General features: G+C 42.1%; 2 protein-coding genes across 2 annotated transcripts; both read right to left on the reverse strand.

Moving 5' to 3' along the window:
* Positions 1-666: 666 nt before the first annotated feature.
* LOC102720238 (sorting and assembly machinery component 50 homolog A-like) lies at positions 667-4,785 on the reverse strand. The gene is made up of 4 exons (XM_040524688.1): positions 4,266-4,785; positions 1,905-2,387; positions 1,220-1,732; positions 667-1,134 (listed from the first exon to the last, which is right to left on the reverse strand). The coding sequence occupies exons 1-4, from the start codon at positions 4,749-4,751 to the stop codon at positions 1,051-1,053; spliced, it is 1,566 nt and encodes a 521-aa protein (XP_040380622.1). The 5' UTR covers positions 4,752-4,785; the 3' UTR covers positions 667-1,050.
* A 6,864-nt stretch (positions 4,786-11,649) lies between these two features.
* Positions 11,650-16,576, reverse strand: LOC102720522 (protein MALE DISCOVERER 2-like). The gene is made up of 9 exons (XM_006654469.3): positions 15,897-16,576; positions 15,662-15,797; positions 14,965-15,036; positions 14,216-14,359; positions 14,028-14,132; positions 12,954-13,381; positions 12,583-12,773; positions 12,360-12,492; positions 11,650-12,232 (listed from the first exon to the last, which is right to left on the reverse strand). The coding sequence occupies exons 1-9, from the start codon at positions 15,982-15,984 to the stop codon at positions 11,670-11,672; spliced, it is 1,860 nt and encodes a 619-aa protein (XP_006654532.1). The 5' UTR covers positions 15,985-16,576; the 3' UTR covers positions 11,650-11,669.
* Between the last annotated feature and the right edge of the window lie 1,287 nt (positions 16,577-17,863).

Genomic DNA, 17,863 nt, shown 5'->3' on the forward strand with positions numbered 1-17,863 from the left:
CCCCGCGCGAATGTGCGATGGCTGCTGCAGAACAGCGTCTGTTTGGGCCTCTGCTCTGTGCCGTCTCAGCTCGTCAGCTGTGAGGCTTTAAGGCTGTAATTGCTGTAGCGTCCTACTAGCGTGTCGTTTTGGCTCTGCTGGATTGTAACTCTGAAGTGATCACTGTGTGTAGCACAGCTCTTCTGTGATCTGTCTGTTTTTCCTTTTGGGTTTGGATATGCCTTGATTTTTGTTGTGCAATCAAAGTTTTCTAGGCGAAATTCGAATCAAACTTCGCAGGCGCAGGGATACCCGGTCTCCCCGTTCAATTGATTGCATCGTGAACAATAACATCTGAACTGTCCAACGATGGACTAAATCCAAAACGCATGCCACCGAGCTGCTGCTAGATGGACGGCCCCGTCGAGCTCTGACGAGTGACGCATACCAATACGCAATCCAACCGCGTCCGGCGATGGGTCGTTTGTGTCGTGAAGGTGTAGCCCAATGGAACCAAGGGAGTTCAAGAGGATGCCCGATTGCCCACCTTGATACTTCTAGCTAGCAAGGAGCAAGTGTGCAAAGTTTTCAGAAAGGATCGCTGCTACTGTACAGTGTACACGCATGTAGCATGTAGAATGTACATTTAGGCAGATATTCTGATTTTGGCTAGTATACGAGGCTAATGTTTAAGAATTGTAACGGTTCCCATGCGTGCCGGGTGTTCAGGAAGACTGCCAAATGGAGCAGATAAATGAATGGACGATCCAAATTTTCTTTGGTGTAAACACTTTCCCCAAAACTTTATTGCCTCCAATTTGCAGCATCTGTATTCAGTTATACAAACCCTGTTGTTGATACTGCGTGCAAAAAAAGGGGAAGGGAACACTTCTGAGAAGTGCAAAATGCCGAATTGTATGAGATGCTCCAGGCTCCTCATGCTGGTAAGAGAGTGTCACAAGTGAAGTCATGTAATGCAAATATGCTCATCGGATAGTTGAATTTCCCGGAAAAGAACAGAAGGGGGGAGTAGCAGGAGAAGCTACTTCAGCTGCAAAGTATTTCAGATCACTACAGGGGTGAGGAGAAGCTGAACTGTATTCCCGTTTTCCCAGAGTCATGCTCAGCCTGCTTCAAAATGTAACAGTAGTTCACCTGGATAAAATAATAGCAGATATCAGTTTTGATGCAGTCAAAATTGGCATTTAAAAAAGACACAAGAAATAAAGTAGAGCAGTACCTCAACACGGAAAAGTTTGGTAGGCAAAATAATTCCAACACCAGCAGAGCTCCTAAATGTCCGCCCGAAATCAGAAAATGAGAACTTCTTAAACTCACCCTCCGACAGTTTTGCAAGGTTCCCAGCGGTTACAAATGCATGACCATGTATTCCAGCATCTCTAAATAACTTCAGAGGCAAATCAAATGAAAGGTCAGCAAAGGCAGAGACAGCAAGATCACCACCCAAGTAATCCCTCCCTGGTGAGGCAGCAGATCCATCGTCGGATTCACTAGGGACAAGCCTTCGTGGTTCTGTTGGACCAATTCCTCTTGTTCTGAAACCCAACAAGGATGACAGCCCACTCAAGCTGCAAACTGGAGAAGAATGACCTCCGAGGTAAAATCTATCAGGCACGGATGAAGATAGATTCATAAATCCTCTCCCTATTGGAAGGATGGCGCCCACTCCAAGGCCAACATTGAGAGCAGTATTGTAGAATCCCAAAGGTACAGCACCACGGACATCAAACTCCTGAAGTAAAGAAAGCAGGACATATTTGTGAGAAGAGACAGTAAGTGTATTCTCACCAGTTTCATCATGCATGGATTGTGGGAACCAAACAAAAAATGGGTATAAAAGCAATAGAAACATCAGTGTAACCCAAATTGAAATGATGAAAATGGATAGGGAGCTGGAAAAGAACCTGGCGGAAAAAACGCAACCCTTTGCTATCCCATAGACCACCAACTTGAGAACTTGAGAGAAATGTGTATCCTTTTGTTGGCCTGAGATGCGAATTCCTTTGATCAATCTTGTATGTATATTTCAAAGCAGAGAGAAGATTGTGCCCTAATTGCCTCCTTATAGACTTCGATGAGACTTGTGATGGATCAGTTAAGGTACGCCATGTCAGGTTGTAAGATAAATCATGTTGCATGGTTGAGAGCAAACCAAATGAAAGGCCAAGCAAGCGTTCCTTGTAAGATGAGAACTTTAGCCAATCTTGGGATGATAATGAGGCCCGAGCCATCAAGGGTGTTGGTATTGATTTAAATCTTGGCAGGGACACTCCAATGCCAACTTCAGATGTCTGATCCCAACCGTATGCACCTGAAGCATCCCAGATGTCGCCATAGCCAAACAGATTCTTCAACTTAAGTGAGCCTTCAAGTGACCAAGATCTTGCCTACAAAAGTAGTGTGCATAGAGTCATGCATCAGGTGCAGAAACAACAGAGCTGAATGAAGAACACATCATTCAGTAATTAAATGTTATAATGATTCTGTTCCTATTCTATCCATACAAGAAGTCTTGTAAGCATCATTACCTGCAAATTTGTATCCATGCTAAATTATTGTATTCGGTACAGGACAAAAGTTTAATTACTTCAAAAGAATTAGTTGCATCTTGGACAAAACAATAATTTTCTTTAATAAGTTTACTTGATCATCAGAAATCAATGCATCTTATAACCTCTTCTCTCTCTTTTTTTTTGGCTTCAATTGAAGCACAGTGGAATCTATGGTCCATATTGCAATTGCAGTTTTTTTTTTAGGAACTGGAAGAACTAGTCATGCGAGAAGAATGGCAGTACAAACAAGCAAAACACTAATATTTGCAAATACACTTTACAAGTCAATTAATCAATACTCAACTGCAACTCCTATGCTGAACTCGAACAAGTGAACTCACAGCTTGATTAGGCAGAACATTTGCCCTCTCAATCAGAGAAAACTTCCTTGGCATTAGTCAGTTGTACTAGCCTATTGGGGATTTGGGGTTAGAGGAAATTCCCCAGGTAGCATGAATAAACTGGAAAATCACATCAGTGGGACCATAAGCCACATAACAGTGACACGTCCATGTTAATAGACCATTTTTCAACTTATCTTTGAAGTGTCATTGGTAAAATTTGCTCTGTTCAAATAAATATAAACCAAAATGTTGCAATGGCTTATAAATAAGTCTGAATATCAGTTGGCAGCACAAGTTCCCTACAAAACAGATAAACATAATCTCTGGATCTCTATCAGCTAACTAAGATTTAGTAGTTGACTGGTGCTGATTGCAGTAGAGCAATTTGATGGGTAACGTGTAGCAAGCTATTAGTAGGGTGAACAAACATAACTTCTCACGGAAGATCAGCTCTGTTTCTAGTAGCTATATTTTTGTGCACCAACTCAGAGGGTTCCTAACCGACCAGGTCTAAACATCTAGTGGTATGAATAAGTAAATTTTCAAGTAGACCCAAATATAGGTAACAAGTGACCAGCTTCAATGCTCAAATCTTTCTATTCATGTGAAGTAGTTAAAGATTGTATGTGATATACCCAGTAAACACCAGGAAAGGTGAGGGAGACTAATGCAACTGAGGAGTACAATATGACCGTATGTACAGAGATTAACAGATAAGCTAATTAACTCATATAAGCTGCAAATATTACTGGCTGGTATGGGTATCCAAATGGACTTCCATTCTCATGCTCAGTATTGGTCATAGCATGATAATAGATACCAGCCGAAGCACGCTTATTTTCTTCTGTAAAGAGCACAGTTTGCAAATCCAAATATAACACGTGTATGAAAATATGAGTCCTTGGTTAGTGTTTATCTATACAGTAATATCATAAATCAATCTGGGTGATACAATCAGTTCAACAGGCCAGGTACCTATTCACAGTAGCTTTCCTAGCATACTTACTCGGATAATAGGTACACTTATGGAGTCTTAAATATCAGTTAGCACGATGCATCCAACTTGCAGGAAGTTCGAACTCATGATAGAACACAATAAACCATTTGCGAAAGGCCAACATGAATAAATCACTACCAAGCATGAGTTGCAGATCACAAGCATTTGTTTGTAGCTAGCTATACTGACAATTGGATGGCCGTGAAGGTGTTCAATCCAGAAATATTTATAAGAACGCCTAAATACAAATCTGCATCCCAATCCAGACCTCGTAATATCAATGATCAATCAACTACTGCTTAAGTTTTTAAGTAAAGGCAATTTGGACATCTAATGCAATCACCGAATAATCCAACCGGTAGTAGATCTCACCTCAGGCTTGGAGTATATTCCTGCATTTCCCGTGATAGGGTTGGCAGCCTCGACGACCTCGATGACGATGTTGGTGGTGCCCGGCAGCTCGGGCGGGCCAGCGTCGAGGGTGATGTTGACGGAGTCGAACACGTCGAGCCGCCGCAGCCGGGCGCTGGCGATGCTGGCGTTCCGCAGCAGGTCTTGCACGGTGGCAGCGGCGCGGAGGAGCTCCGCGACCTCCGCCTCGATGAGCTCCTCCTTCGTCTTGGCGTTGCCCTTGATGATCACGTCGTGGACGCGGATGCCCACGGGGTCCGACGACAGCCGGCTGAACACGGCCTTCACCTTCTTCCGCTCCGCCGCCACGGCGGCCGGCCCGTCAAGCTCCTCCTCCTCCTCCTCCTCATCCTCTTCCTCCTCCTCGTACTCCTCCTCCGCACTGGCTTCCGCCGCGGGCTCCCGGGGCTCCGCGTCCTTAGGGTTTTGGTCGGCGGCGGCCGCCATGGTAGTGGGCTAGCTAGTGGCTTTGTGGGGGTTTGTGGAAGGGAAGCAAGGGGAGTTTCAGGGAGAAGGGGAACGTTTCGTGCTTAGCAAGATGGACAGGCTGCATCGTGATTTTGAGCCCAGTTAACCCGGAAGAACTAATGCTAGATGGGCCCATTGGGCTTTAATGGGCCCGATTGTGATCACTACACAACAAGGCCCATAAGCTTAAAAAAGAATTGTACTAGTCTGTAATGGATTTCACAAGAGTAAAAAGTTGTCCATACATTTTGGTGGTCATCGGTGTGTTTTCGAGGGAAAAAAATGAAACAACATATTTATAAATAAAAATATTTTATGAATAAAATTGTTATTTACGTGTTTTTCGTGATCTAAAAACAAAGGCTGCAAATTAAACTATAATTAAAACCCTAAAATCAACTCCAAAATTAAGGTTGAATATTCAAAATTTTGCTTATAAATATAAGCAAAAGTGAAAAAATAATGAAGTATTGGAGGTGGGTATTAATAAGAAAAATAGAAAAAAAAAATCACCCATAACTACATGAACTATCCATGTGAATTAAAATATTTTATCTCTCTCCTCTTTCTCTTCCCGTGAGACCAGAATAGTTAGATGTGATTTTTTTTTGTTAGGTGTAGATCTTAGTCTATGTCCATATATATCTTATTTATTATGAAAATTATAACAATAAAAGACTACTTAAGTGAGTCTTATATATAGACTACTCAGTCTATATACATTGGGGACGTACTAATATTCATATTCCACTGACTACTGCTATTAGTATGTTTCTATCAATGAATTTAACCACATGTCACCCAAATTTCCACAAGTGAAAGGTAAACACCAAGGCTTCACTGAAATAAGCCAATAATCAAGGAAACATGAACCATTGGGTTAGGGAGAGGACAAAATAAGGAGGAGAAACCATAAACTTAGATCAAATGTTTGAAATAATAGACCCCTCCAACCAAACAGAGGGAACAGAAGGCTCCTGGAGCACCCAATGTCCACACACCAGGCAGAAAGAAAATCACACAGGACTAAAAATCCTTCGTTCGTCCGAAGGACTTTGTCAGTCTCATGTAATTTTCTTCTCATAAGGCATGGGTGCATAGGATCCAAGGAAGATAATGGTAGTGGAACTGTGGGAGGTGGGAAGCTCCAAATGTTTGTAACACAGGGCACACTCGCTGACTTGCTTCAAGCTCTCCAAGCTGGAGTGCAAGCCGACTTAATGAAAATTCCTAGTAATTAATCTGGTCTGAATAAAATTCATTATAGGGTGGAACCATGAGAGTATATTTCACTACTCATCTCAAATAAAAATAATCGGATATCACCGATTTTGGGTATTACTATCTCCGTCCCTAAATATTTGACGCTGTTGATTTTTTTATAAATGTTTGACTATTGTCTTATTTAAAACTTTTTGTCAAATATGTAAAGTTATATATTCATGAAAGTATATTTAACAATAAATGAAATGATATAAAATAATTAATAATTGTGTAATTTTTTTTGAATAAGACGAATAGTCAAACGTGTATAAAAAAGTCAACGTCATCAAACATTTAGGGAAAGAGGGAGTATTACTTAATAATTCTGACTAACTCCTAATCAAGCCAATAAAACTATACAATTAATTGTTCTTCTCTAAATGCCACTAGAATGAGCTAGGTAAGCAACAAAATATAGAGCCGTCCGAGCGGGAATAGAGTAAACAAATCATACCCTTCCGGTCAGCACATGACATTGCGCCCATGGTCTTCAAAAATAAATTGCAGACGGCTTGAGCCAAGTTTGGAAGAAAAAAAACCTGCAAAATTGTCTTATAATCTAAAAAAATAGTATAAATTGTATCGGATTATGTCCCTATGCTTAAATTAGCATCGGGCACGGTAATAGTTATACTACATTTATTCCAAATATAAGCTTTTCTAAGTGATTTAATATGACTTAATGTTAGGAAGAAAAGCCTATGATGTGCCTCAACTCTCAATAAAGATGATTGGATAGGGATGAGAGGATAAGTGACGATAAAATGGAAAGAATTATGAATGAGAAGTTAATGATATGACAAATAATACTGTGAATATACCAGAAATGCTTGTACCGTGGAACAAGATTAAAATTTTAGAAACACTTATACTTTGAACCGAAGGGAGTAGCATTTAAATAAATTGTGCATGGAAAAAAGCAACTTTGAGGACAAATTCATAATGATACATAGTTGTTGGTTCAATCTAAAAATAAGAAAATTCATTGTGTACCATTGGCTTTGGCCCAATTCAATGATATTTCACTTACTTTGTTCAGTTCTACAATATGCCATCAACTTTCTCAACTTCTCTGATGTACCATCGTCGCTCAGATAGCCTCCATAAGTAATGTTTATTTTTGTTCTAATGATGGAAATATCCCTAGGTAAAAAACTTCCAAAATTTGGGGAAAATTGAAATATCAAATTATAAGTTTTCATACAAATTTTGGGTGTATTATATTCTTGTGCCTAAAATCCAAAATTTTGAAATTTTTTTTGTAAAAATTCGGAAGTTTTTATCCTATGCTATTTTATTCAGGTACTAATGGAGGCTAACTGAATAGTAATGTTAAATCGTAAAAGTTAAACAAATGTTAATGATATATTATAAAATTGAACCAAGTTTATGGTAAATGATGGAAGTAGAACAAGGTAAGTGGTACGGTAGATTCTCTCTTACAAAAGACCAAAAACATACTCGCTTCGTCCCCAAAAAACCAACCTTTTGGTTCTATGTTGAGCATTTGACCATTCATCCTATTTAAAAAATTTAGTCACACATAAAGTAATATTCATGTTTTATCATCTAATAAAAATAAAATTATTAATCATAAAATTTTTTTAAATAAGATAAATAGTCAAATATTGTATCTAAAAACTGAAAAATTATTTGTTTTGGAGCGAGGGAGTAGATCGTTTTGAAAGAAGGTACACCAACGAAAAATAAGAGGAGAATAGGTGGGTCACGCAGCGTCGGAGCAGGGACTGACATTACCTCGAAGATAGCGCAAATAATACTAAAGTTACGTAGATTTAGTTTAACACGTGAATGTAAAGTTTACGATAGATAGTCTATTACATCAAAACAAATCTACTCCGTCGGTAAAAAAAACCAATTTTTCGGTTTTCGTGTCCAATGTTTGACCATCCAGTCTTATTTAAAGAATTTTCAGAAAATTAGAAAAAAATTAGTCACACGTAAAATACTATTTATGATTTATCATCCAATAAAAACAAAAATATCAATTGCAAAATTTTTTTAATAAAACGAACAGTCAAAAATTATAGGTAAAAAATGAAAAAATTGGTTTATTTTGGGACGGAGGGAGTATTGGTTTTTTAACTAGAGTATGTTATTCTCTAAGATATTAAGTAAACTAAGCGAAATAATATAAACCACGAATATATTGGTAACAATCTTCGTGCATCTAATACAATTTATATTTTTCTATATGTGTAGCACATGAACTATATACTAGTTATATTAGCGATGGACATCGATTCTTTGAGGTGCGAGCCATCGTTGGATCACAAGAATCACGGCAGAAACGCAGCAAAGATACAATAAGATCGAGAAAGAACCCGAGGTTGAGAGTTCACACACTGATGTCAGGGAGAAGCACCGGCATAGCTTCAGCCTTCAGATTCAGATTCTCAAATCATTATTTGCATTAACCGACTAGTTAGGAGTACGATTTATTCAACGGCCCCACAGTTCTCTGCTCTGCAACAAGTTCCATCAGGCGAGAACATGATCGAGCATTCAAGCATCTGAAAATTCAAGGCCTAAAATAATGGCGTCCCTCCCCCGCCGCTAATCTTCACCGTTTAGTTTTAAAAAGTTTTTCCAAAAACATCATGAGCATTAAACATAGATAAAATAAAAAACTAATTGCATAGTTATGGGAGAAATCTCGAGACGAATTTTTTAAACCCAATTAGTTCATGATTAGCCATAAGTGCTACAATAACCAGTATGTGCTAATGATGACTTAATAGGCTCAAAAGATTCGTCTCGTGTTTCCAGCCGAGCCGTGAAATTCGTTTTTTTTATTCATATCCGAAAACTACTTTCGACATCCAGCCAAACGTCCGATATAACATATCTTCTAAAATTTTTTGGGAACTAAATGAGGCCTATGCAAGATGGTGCTTCCGAAAAATGCCTCTGCTACCAGCAGTTGCATTTAACACCACCTCCCTGGGAATCAACCCTTGGAAAATAGTACCGCTGCTGCTGAATTGCCCTTCGTTTCGAGCAGGGCAGAGCGCAGATCAAGCGCGGTCAACGTCAGATACTCTGACTTACTACCGAATTAGCCATGATAGTTAGGGTATGCTGCATGCTAGCTCATGAAATTTGTGGGTGCCAAGAACACGGAGTGGCTCGCCGGCTAGGTACCAACGTACCATATCTGACTTTGGAAACTGTACTGTACAAGGCGAGGCACAAAATTTTAATTCGATCATAGAAGTTTTTAGACTTTTGGCCTCCTTATACGCCACAGAGGCACAGAGTACTTGCAATGAAGCAAGTATCTACGGGGAAACAAGAAAATTTGATACGATCCACGCCAAATTTAACCAAATTTGAGGATGAGGGACGTCGTGTTTGTGCTCATTAACCTAGATTCTCTGGTTTTCGCACGTGCATCTTTTAAATGGCTAAATAGTGTACTTTTGCTAAAATTTTCTATAGAGAATGCTTTTAAAATTATATTAATTATTTTTAAATTTTTAAGTTAATAATTAATTAATGATACGTCAGTCTACTTGTATGTTTTCCGCTTCGGTTACTAACCTAACCAGGTTAGAACGGCCGGAGTTGCACTCGCCACCTTTTGGTAACCTCAATTGTGGCCTATAAACACCGTCACGGGAGTTTGAGCGCCCCCCGCCGGCCCGCCCCGCCCCGCCGACGGCCGACCCAACGTCCAACCACTCGCGTCCCCCTTTGCGGTGTCGCCGTTTCCCTCGCGGCGCCAATGCCCGCGCGCTCGCGACCCGCACCAACCGCCGCGTCATCACGCGGTCTCGGTGTTTTATACGCCTCCCATGCTGGTGCACGCGCCGCGGCGCCAGTACGTGGCGGCGGTGGCACCAGCTGCCCGCCGAGCTAGCCGGGCGGCTCGGGCTCGTGGGGAGGGGAGCATGGAGATCGCGACGGCGAGGAGGAGCGGGTACGAGTACGAGGAGGACAGCAGCAGGAGGCGGCGGCGGGGGCGGCAGCGGAAGGTGAGTGACGGGCACGTGGTGGCGCAGCTGCTCGACTCGCCGCTCCCGACGCCGCGGCGGTCTTGCTGCGGGTCGTCGGCGGGCACCCCGAGCGGTGTCGTGCGGTGCGGCTCGCCTGGAGGTGGGGAGGCGCCGTCGTCGCCGCAGCGCACGCACGTGCCGTTCTCGTGGGAGAGCTCCCCCGGCGTGCCCAAGGTCGACGCGTGCCGCGGGATGGTGCGGGAGGTGCTGCCACCGAGGCCGCCGCCGGGGCGGGGCGCTGGCGGCGGCGGCAGCCCGGCTCACGCCCACGCCAGGGCCTACTTCGGGAACGCCATCGAGACGACGAGCAGCGATGACGACGACGCGGACGACACGTTCTCCGACGCGCTCGACAGGATATCGGCTTCCGACCGGTTCGCGGCGTTCTCCGCCCGGCTGAGCTCCATCGACGGCGCCGGGTCGCTGCGCTTACCGAGCTTCATCATGGATCGCTTCCTCCCGGCCGCCAACGCCATCGCCACCACGTCCGCGGACATGCACCCGAAGAAAACCCCTCGCGGCAGCGCCCGCTGCTCTAAGCAAGACGAGGAGGCGACGGCCGCGGCCAGACGCCGGGCACAGTCACTGCGCCGCGCTTCCGGCCGCGAGCAACCCGCGCGCCATGTCCCCGCTCTCCACCGCGAGGAGAGGGAGACGCCGCCGCGACAGAGCAGGGACGTCGTCGACGAGGAGGAGGAGGAGGCGGAAAGCGACGAGATGTCCCCGAGGGCGTGCGGGTTCATGTTGTTCCTCCCCTGGAGCGTCAAGCCGGTGCTCTGCGGGTTCCCGCGGAGCCCGGCGCGTCGTAGCCGCGCGCCGCGCGCCGACGCGTCCACCGCCGCCGCCTCCTCCCCTCCACACCGCAGCGTCACGCTAGGCAACGCCCTGGAGAAGGAGAAAGCGAAGGACGGCAAGCTTCGCAGCGGCGACCTGTCGCGCTGGTCGTCGGAGAAGAGCGGCAGCGGCAGGGAGTGGTCGAGCCCAGGATGGGGCACGGCGATTCTCGGCACGAGCAAGCGATACTGCGCCGACGCGAGGAAGGCTCTGAGCAGGCTGGCCCGTTCAGCGACGGACGGCCGTGGTGGCAGCCCGAGGGTTAGCAGCAGGGAGAGGAGGAGCGGCAGGCCGGCGGATGCCTCGCCGCTGCACTCGACGTCCGGGGAGATCCCGCCGCTGACACCGCCGTCCGAGTCATGGCTCAGTCACGCGCGCGGGAACGGCATCGTGAGCAACAAAAGATAACATTTTGTCAGTAACATATACTAATTTCTTATATGAATAAACTAAATGAAAGCCATATCATCTTCAGACTTCAGGTATCTCTGAGTAGACAGTACTGTTCAAACAAATCTGTCCAGTTGAGGATTTCTGTGTAAAAACTAGAAAAATGTATTCACTTGTGACACAACTGTTAGTGGACTTGAGAGATTAATTACTCTGTGTTTCATGGACAAAAGAATGAAAGAATGGTGTGGGATGTGTGCAGGCATATCTGTACATTGTATTGCCTGCCTAAAACGAGTCCTCCTAAACGACTGTACAATTTTCTGTGATAATCTTATAGAGTGGGTTCTATTGCAGAGTTGCTGCAAGACGGTCGCACAGTGAGCTGGATTTATGATGTGATGATCTCAAGCTCAGCCCACCACAACGGGCTGTTTCTTGGAATCGCCTGATCTTCAGAGATCCCAGTGATCTCTTGCATCCGTGAGGTTACCTCTGCCACCGTTGGCCTCTCACTGGGATCATCACTTAAGCACAATTTCACCAGCTCTGTGAGTGCTCTGACATGCTCCTCAGGGACTGATTTTAGTGTTGGGTCAACCATGTCCATCAAGGGTTTTTCACCAATGAGGTATCTGTGTGCCCAGAGAATTAGAAGGCCATAGTCATCAGAATATGGACGCCTGCCAGAGATTGTCTCAAGCAGAAGCAAAGCAAACTTGTGAACTTTGTTGTGCTCGTCCGAAGCGTCAGATTTTACTTCTTCTTTTTTACCACCCCAAAAACTGATGTCAGAAACCTTTGCAGCATTGTCTTCAGTCAAGTATATGCATGAAGTGCTTAGCCCTGTCAGTGGTACAGGAGGATTCTGCTGTTGCATGTAGTTCAGACAGTATATCACTCCCATTGCTACCCGTAAGCGTGACTGCCAATTCAATTGTTCTGCTTCTTTAACTGCAACAGCAATGTTTTAATGGAGATCATGAATAGCTGCTAATAGCATGACACATCTTGGTGTGAAGAATAATAAACTAATGTGGAGGGTTTTTTTTTTGTGTGGGGAAAAAGGCGAAATTCTTACCATGCAAGTGCTCAAATAGTGTTCCATTTGGAACATATTCAAACACCATCATCCGAGTGAATGGTTCTTCATCTTCACAGTAACCCACAAGGTTCATGAAATTCTTATGGCTCACTTTTGACAACACATCAACCTAGGGAAACAATGCATATGAACTATACATGTTAGGAAGTAAACATCTTAAGTATGCGAAGGGAAATTATACAGAAAAACCATCACAAACCATATTCTTGAATTGTGTTTCAGCTATGGCGGTCCATCCACATGTGTAAGTTACCACCGTAGACACGACAGCTATTTCTGCCCCACCCGGCAGAGTTCCTTTATACAATGTGTATCCAGGTAGCGTGTCAATGACATTGCTGAAACCTTCACAGGCTGTTTCAAGCTCTGACCGTCTGTATGAAGTTATGCCTGCAAACCAGCTGTTAGATGTTGATTCTAAATGCTACTGTGTGCATCCAAAGAAGAGTGCAATATAGCACAACTCAAGAACATGCCAAACTCATCAAAAAACAATTCAATATGTAAAATTGTCTAATAATAAAACCAAGATGAGTACAAATCCATTAGAATAACAAATAAATAACCAACCTCCGATGGTAGTGTTCTGTAATTGCCCGCTCGCAGTTGGAGAAAAGGGCACCACAGTACCAGTCTTCCTGCGGCGGTACCAGAGGAAGAATGCTGCTGACAAGGCCACAACAACCAAACAAGCCATTACTCCAATGGATGCATATATTGCTGAAGAATGTCTGCTCTTGCTCTCTTTGCTTGGAGCCTGGTTAGTAGTGGCGGATACAGGAGGAGCAGGGGATGGAATGGGTTCAGGAGGGCGTTGTGGCTGTGGAGGTCTCGGTTGAAGAGGCTCTCTGTTGTGGAGAGGTGGCATTGATGGATTGGGGGGATTCCAGATCATTCCTGAAAACGGAGAAGGTCCAGAACCAAGCAGCACCCTGGCCTTTTGGGAATATTTTTGTTTCCTTGCTAGCAGTCTTTCTATCATGGAATTCTCCTCATTCCTACAAGTGGGATAAGTGACTGTTAGGGTAAAAAAATGCTCCTGGGTTAGCATCGTTTCCATCAACCAATAACCATCACTTGACAAAAACACAGTTTCCCTTATTAAACTGCCTAAAAGATGTCCTTACTAACCAAGTAATGGTACGTCATGTCATAGATGATAGAGCAAAGTATTGAATCCAGAGATGTGTTGTAAAATTATACCCTCCATCAGAAAATATTAAAACCGGTCTTCATAACTACTGTTGTTCGGGTAAAAGGAACATTTAGTATTTACACAAGCCACTCGTTAATTGGTGTACTTGACATAATGAGAGAAAAACAACTCAGAATTCATTAGGAAAGGTTTTAGTGTAAAAGTTAATTTTGCAGAGCTCAAGTCTTGACAATTCACAGCAGATAACCTGCTCTGAAAATTTTCAGTTGTACACATAATTTGGTCAGCTTAAGATATCCTAGAACATACACAACATAGAAGAGTTTAGAACAATACATAAAAGTTAAATTAAAAATGAGATTGATGCAATTATCAGGGAAGGTGTCCCAATTCTGGTTTGACTTTATTTGCTGACATAACTTGAATCCAAATATTGCACAAATCACAAGTATATTTCAGATATGTAAGCAGAAGCATGAAAGACAAACCTTGCAGTAGATGCCTTATCTTGATGAACCCGCAACTCGCATAGTCTGGTGAGCTCATGTAAGTGCAATGGCAAGCCACCAGAAAGGTTGTTCCCCTTAAGAAAGCTGCAAACAAGTAGTGATGATGAGATCAAGTAGCAAAGTTCAACTGAGATAAATAAAAAGATGTACTCAATTTTATCACGTACAGAAATTCTAGGGGTAAAATGCTTCTTAAATCTGATGGAAATGGTCCACTGAAATTATTGTATCCCAGATCCAACACCTTCAACTCTTGTAAATCTCCTATCTCTGTGGGGATGATGCCATAGAAAGAGTTGTTGTGAAGAATACTGCATAAAACATAAACAAATTAGAACAGTATGTAGGTGAAACAACATTTCACAAATAACACCCCACATCCGCGCATAATTTGCAGGATACATTTCTGATTCCACTACCAATATATAAATAATTGTCAGGGGCACACTCTACTGATGAGCTAATAGGCCGTTGCATGGGTCTGTTACAGCAAAAGTGAGAAAAACTCCACCCCCTTTCATTTTGTCATCCCCATGTTGCCAGCCTCCAAGATCATTTGCTACACAGACTTGCACATTCAAAGTTTGTCGATATAGGTCCAAGGAGAAACACATGTTTTGTGATGCTCATAAAGAATAACTGACATACAAAAATGGTATGCCAGAATTGACAACTGAGAAAACTAAGGTAAATTAGCATCACCATCAAGAGATCAGCTTGAATAAAAATTTTCAATTTCGTTGCTCAGTATAGTATAGCTAGGTTTATGGAGAGAAAGTGGTTATAATCTATTGGTAGTTTTGAAGTAAAAAAGTGGTTTTAAACTTCTAATCTAGTTGTAGTTCCGAAACGCCAAATAATGCATATGATCGTTAAAAGTAAAAATTTCCCAGAAGAAAGTAGAGAATATGCTTACAGAGAATGCATAAAGGCAAGTTTCCCAATCTCCTGCGGTAGCATGCCCTTCAGACCAAGATTCGGTAAGTTCCTACAGCAGTTGCACACTCAAATTTAAGGGAAAATATCGACATAGACATCAACCAGAACTTACGGATATACTCCGTATACAATCATGACAAAATAAGTGCTGATAGATACTCTATCCCAAAGCCTGAATCATAGTTGACTCACTCATAGTGATGTTAACTCAAAATTAAAAAAGTTAAGTTGCATAAGATGCATATCCAGACAGTGTCTACAGCCCCCTGAATATATACACTTGTGCAGATCAACGAAATGTCAACAGGAACAATGCAACTGATGCTCCAGCTCCACTGATGATATATGAAGAACCCTATAAGACCAAAAAAAATTGTACATCCAAAGAATTCGATAGATGACACCTAAATACACACATTATGCCAATCATGATTCTCGAGAACCTGCTAGAATGCTTCCTATAGACACTTAAAGCAGCAAACATTGGGATAGCAATATCTCATCATTTGACCTAAACGACTAAATTTAATTGCTTTTTTACACCACAAATATTTTTTTGATAAATTACACCACAAATATTGTAATGGTTTTTAGACAATTCATGTCTTAAGAATTCGTAGAAACCATTTCTTTGTGTGTACTTGTGTTCTTCTGTGTACAAGTGAACAACTTACAGGGCCATAACTCGTCCATCACCCGAGCACTCCACACCGAACCAAGAACAGGGGCTCGCGTTCCCTTCGTCCCAATCCAACAGAGCATCAAACGGGTCAGCAACTATCATCTCTTTAAACCTCAGAAGAGCGACACCTGCAATCCATCAGAGAAAACCCCTAAAGCGAGTCAAGAAAAGGGTTGGACAAGAAAAAAAAATAACCCAAAGAAGATTTGTAAATCACAGTCTGGTACCTTCATGATTCAGAGACGCACACAGCTCGAACGCCATGAAGAACCAGAAGAAGAATATCACCGGATTCCTCCTCCTCCGAGTCCCCATCCCTCAGAAACTTCACAAGAACACAACCCGAAATCACCAAGCACCAAGGCCCTCTGACCTCGCGTCCTACATCCAAGAAACTACGCCCAAAAAAAATCCTCTCTTTCCGATCTTTCCTCCACCCTTGAGCGAAGCGGATTAAGCGGAAATCCAAGGAGAAACGAAACAAGGCGTCGAATTTGCCGCCAAGAACGAATCAAGAAGCGGGAAACCACAACCCAAAATCGCTACTCCTCCAAGAAGTCTACTCCTCCCTAACCTTGTCGATAGATCAGAACGATTCCGAAGGAAAGAGACGAGACGACTAGCAGCACCAGTGCTCGCGAACTAGCAGAAAACTGAAGGCGAAGAAAGTGACGATGTATGCGGCCGTGTGGTGTGAATCGGCGTGGCGGTGCGACGCGTTATCCGGCGTGGCGTCGAGGCGCACGCGAGGAGCTGGGTGGACACGTTCCGTTCGAGAGGCGGCGTCAATTCCTTCCGCTTGAAAGCTCTACGAAAAGAAAAATTGGTTCTTTTCTGCTGGGGAAGTCTAGAAAATTAATCGTGCATATCCAATCCAATTGTGGTAAATTGACTTGGTCTGTTCTTGATTTTTTTTTTTTTTTGCATCGAGCGATTCAGGCCCTCACTGGTCAATGGTTGTTGGCATGTTCCGTACGACTGTGGCAACCGGCATGTGCAAACGGCCAAAGAGCATCATTTGCCGGGAAACTCACCGAAATTAATGTTGCGGCAATCTTTTTCTTGTTTGGCGTCCTAAACATACCAATGCCGTTTTTTTTTTAAACTGCGTAGATTGACTTATATAAACTTTACACTAGTATTTTAGATATAATTCATTTTCATGAATTACATTTATGATGTTATATTTCCATAGAATATACACACAAGAAATAAACAACATTTCGTGAAATGCGCAGTTTGAACTTCCAACTTACCATAATGTATGTATATTTGCAATGGGCTAATAGGATGGGTCACGAAGGATTTTTATGAATTTGTTTCTGGATTATTGGGAGTTAGTAGTTGCACCTTGCACATGAGAGGAAGGAGGAGGGCAGATGATTGACATGGTCATCTTTTGGGTTTAAAAAAAAAGACAAATGGTATCATTTACAAATAGAAAATAATTTACGAAAAACTTTTATATACGTGTTCATAGTGATCTAAAAGTCCAAATCAGAAAATAAGCTACAATGAAAAAAAATCTCAAAATCAACTCCAAATTTAAGATTGAAAAATTAATTTTTTTACCTATAAGTATAAGCAAAAGTCAAAAGATAGAAATGTCAGTTTTTTTAAGATGTAGAAACGCACTTATCAATATTTATGGAGTAAAATTAAGATACATGCAACAATTTTGTGAAATTTATCAATATGTTACAATTTTGGCTAGTTCTTTTAGAGAACTATAAATAAAATGATGTTATCATAAAGCAGCAACTTTATTTGTCTAGCTAATTTTGAGGCTTACTTATACACATGCAATATTCATATCAGTGTAGGTTGAGCCCATATCTCAGAGACATATGGGGGTGTGAAATTACAATTTGTGATAACAATGTTTAAAATTGTTACAGTTTTGCAAAATACCCGGTTAAAGTTAGAGCAAAGTAATAATATTAATGAAATAACCACAACTTTTGAAATTTATTCTTACCTCAATGAATACCTTATTCAGAATAAATTTTATAAAACAACATATACATTGACTAAACTACCACGAATATACATATTTAAGACATTGTGTCATATTAATTTTATCCCAAAACTATAGCTTTTACAACTCTAAAATAAAAATAGTGTTATGGATCTAAACTCTAAAATACATAGTTTTGGAGTAATTTAATTACTAGATGTAGTTTCATGATGCCTC

The sequence above is a fragment of the Oryza brachyantha genome, chromosome 5 (assembly GCF_000231095.2).
Source record: "Oryza brachyantha chromosome 5, ObraRS2, whole genome shotgun sequence".
In the NCBI taxonomy this organism is placed as follows: Eukaryota; Viridiplantae; Streptophyta; class Magnoliopsida; order Poales; family Poaceae; genus Oryza; species Oryza brachyantha.

Bases quoted from the DNA above. Each gene is read 5' to 3' on its own strand.
- LOC102720522 (XM_006654469.3), bottom strand. From the start codon at position 15,984: ATGGGGACTCGGAGGAGGAGGAATCCGGTGATATTCTTCTTCTGGTTC. The intron at 15,798-15,896 runs GTACCAGACTGT...GATGGATTGCAG, and splicing joins TGCGTCTCTGAATCATGAAG to GTGTCGCTCTTCTGAGGTTT. The intron at 14,360-14,964 runs GTAAGCATATTC...TGTTTTATGCAG, and splicing joins CTTGCCTTTATGCATTCTCT to TATTCTTCACAACAACTCTT.
- LOC102720238 (XM_040524688.1), bottom strand. From the start codon at position 4,751: ATGGCGGCCGCCGCCGACCAAAACCCTAAGGACGCGGAGCCCCGGGAG. The intron at 2,388-4,265 runs GTGAGATCTACT...CTACTTTTGTAG, and splicing joins GAATATACTCCAAGCCTGAG to GCAAGATCTTGGTCACTTGA. The intron at 1,733-1,904 runs GTTCTTTTCCAG...TCTTTACTTCAG, and splicing joins GGTTGCGTTTTTTCCGCCAG to GAGTTTGATGTCCGTGGTGC.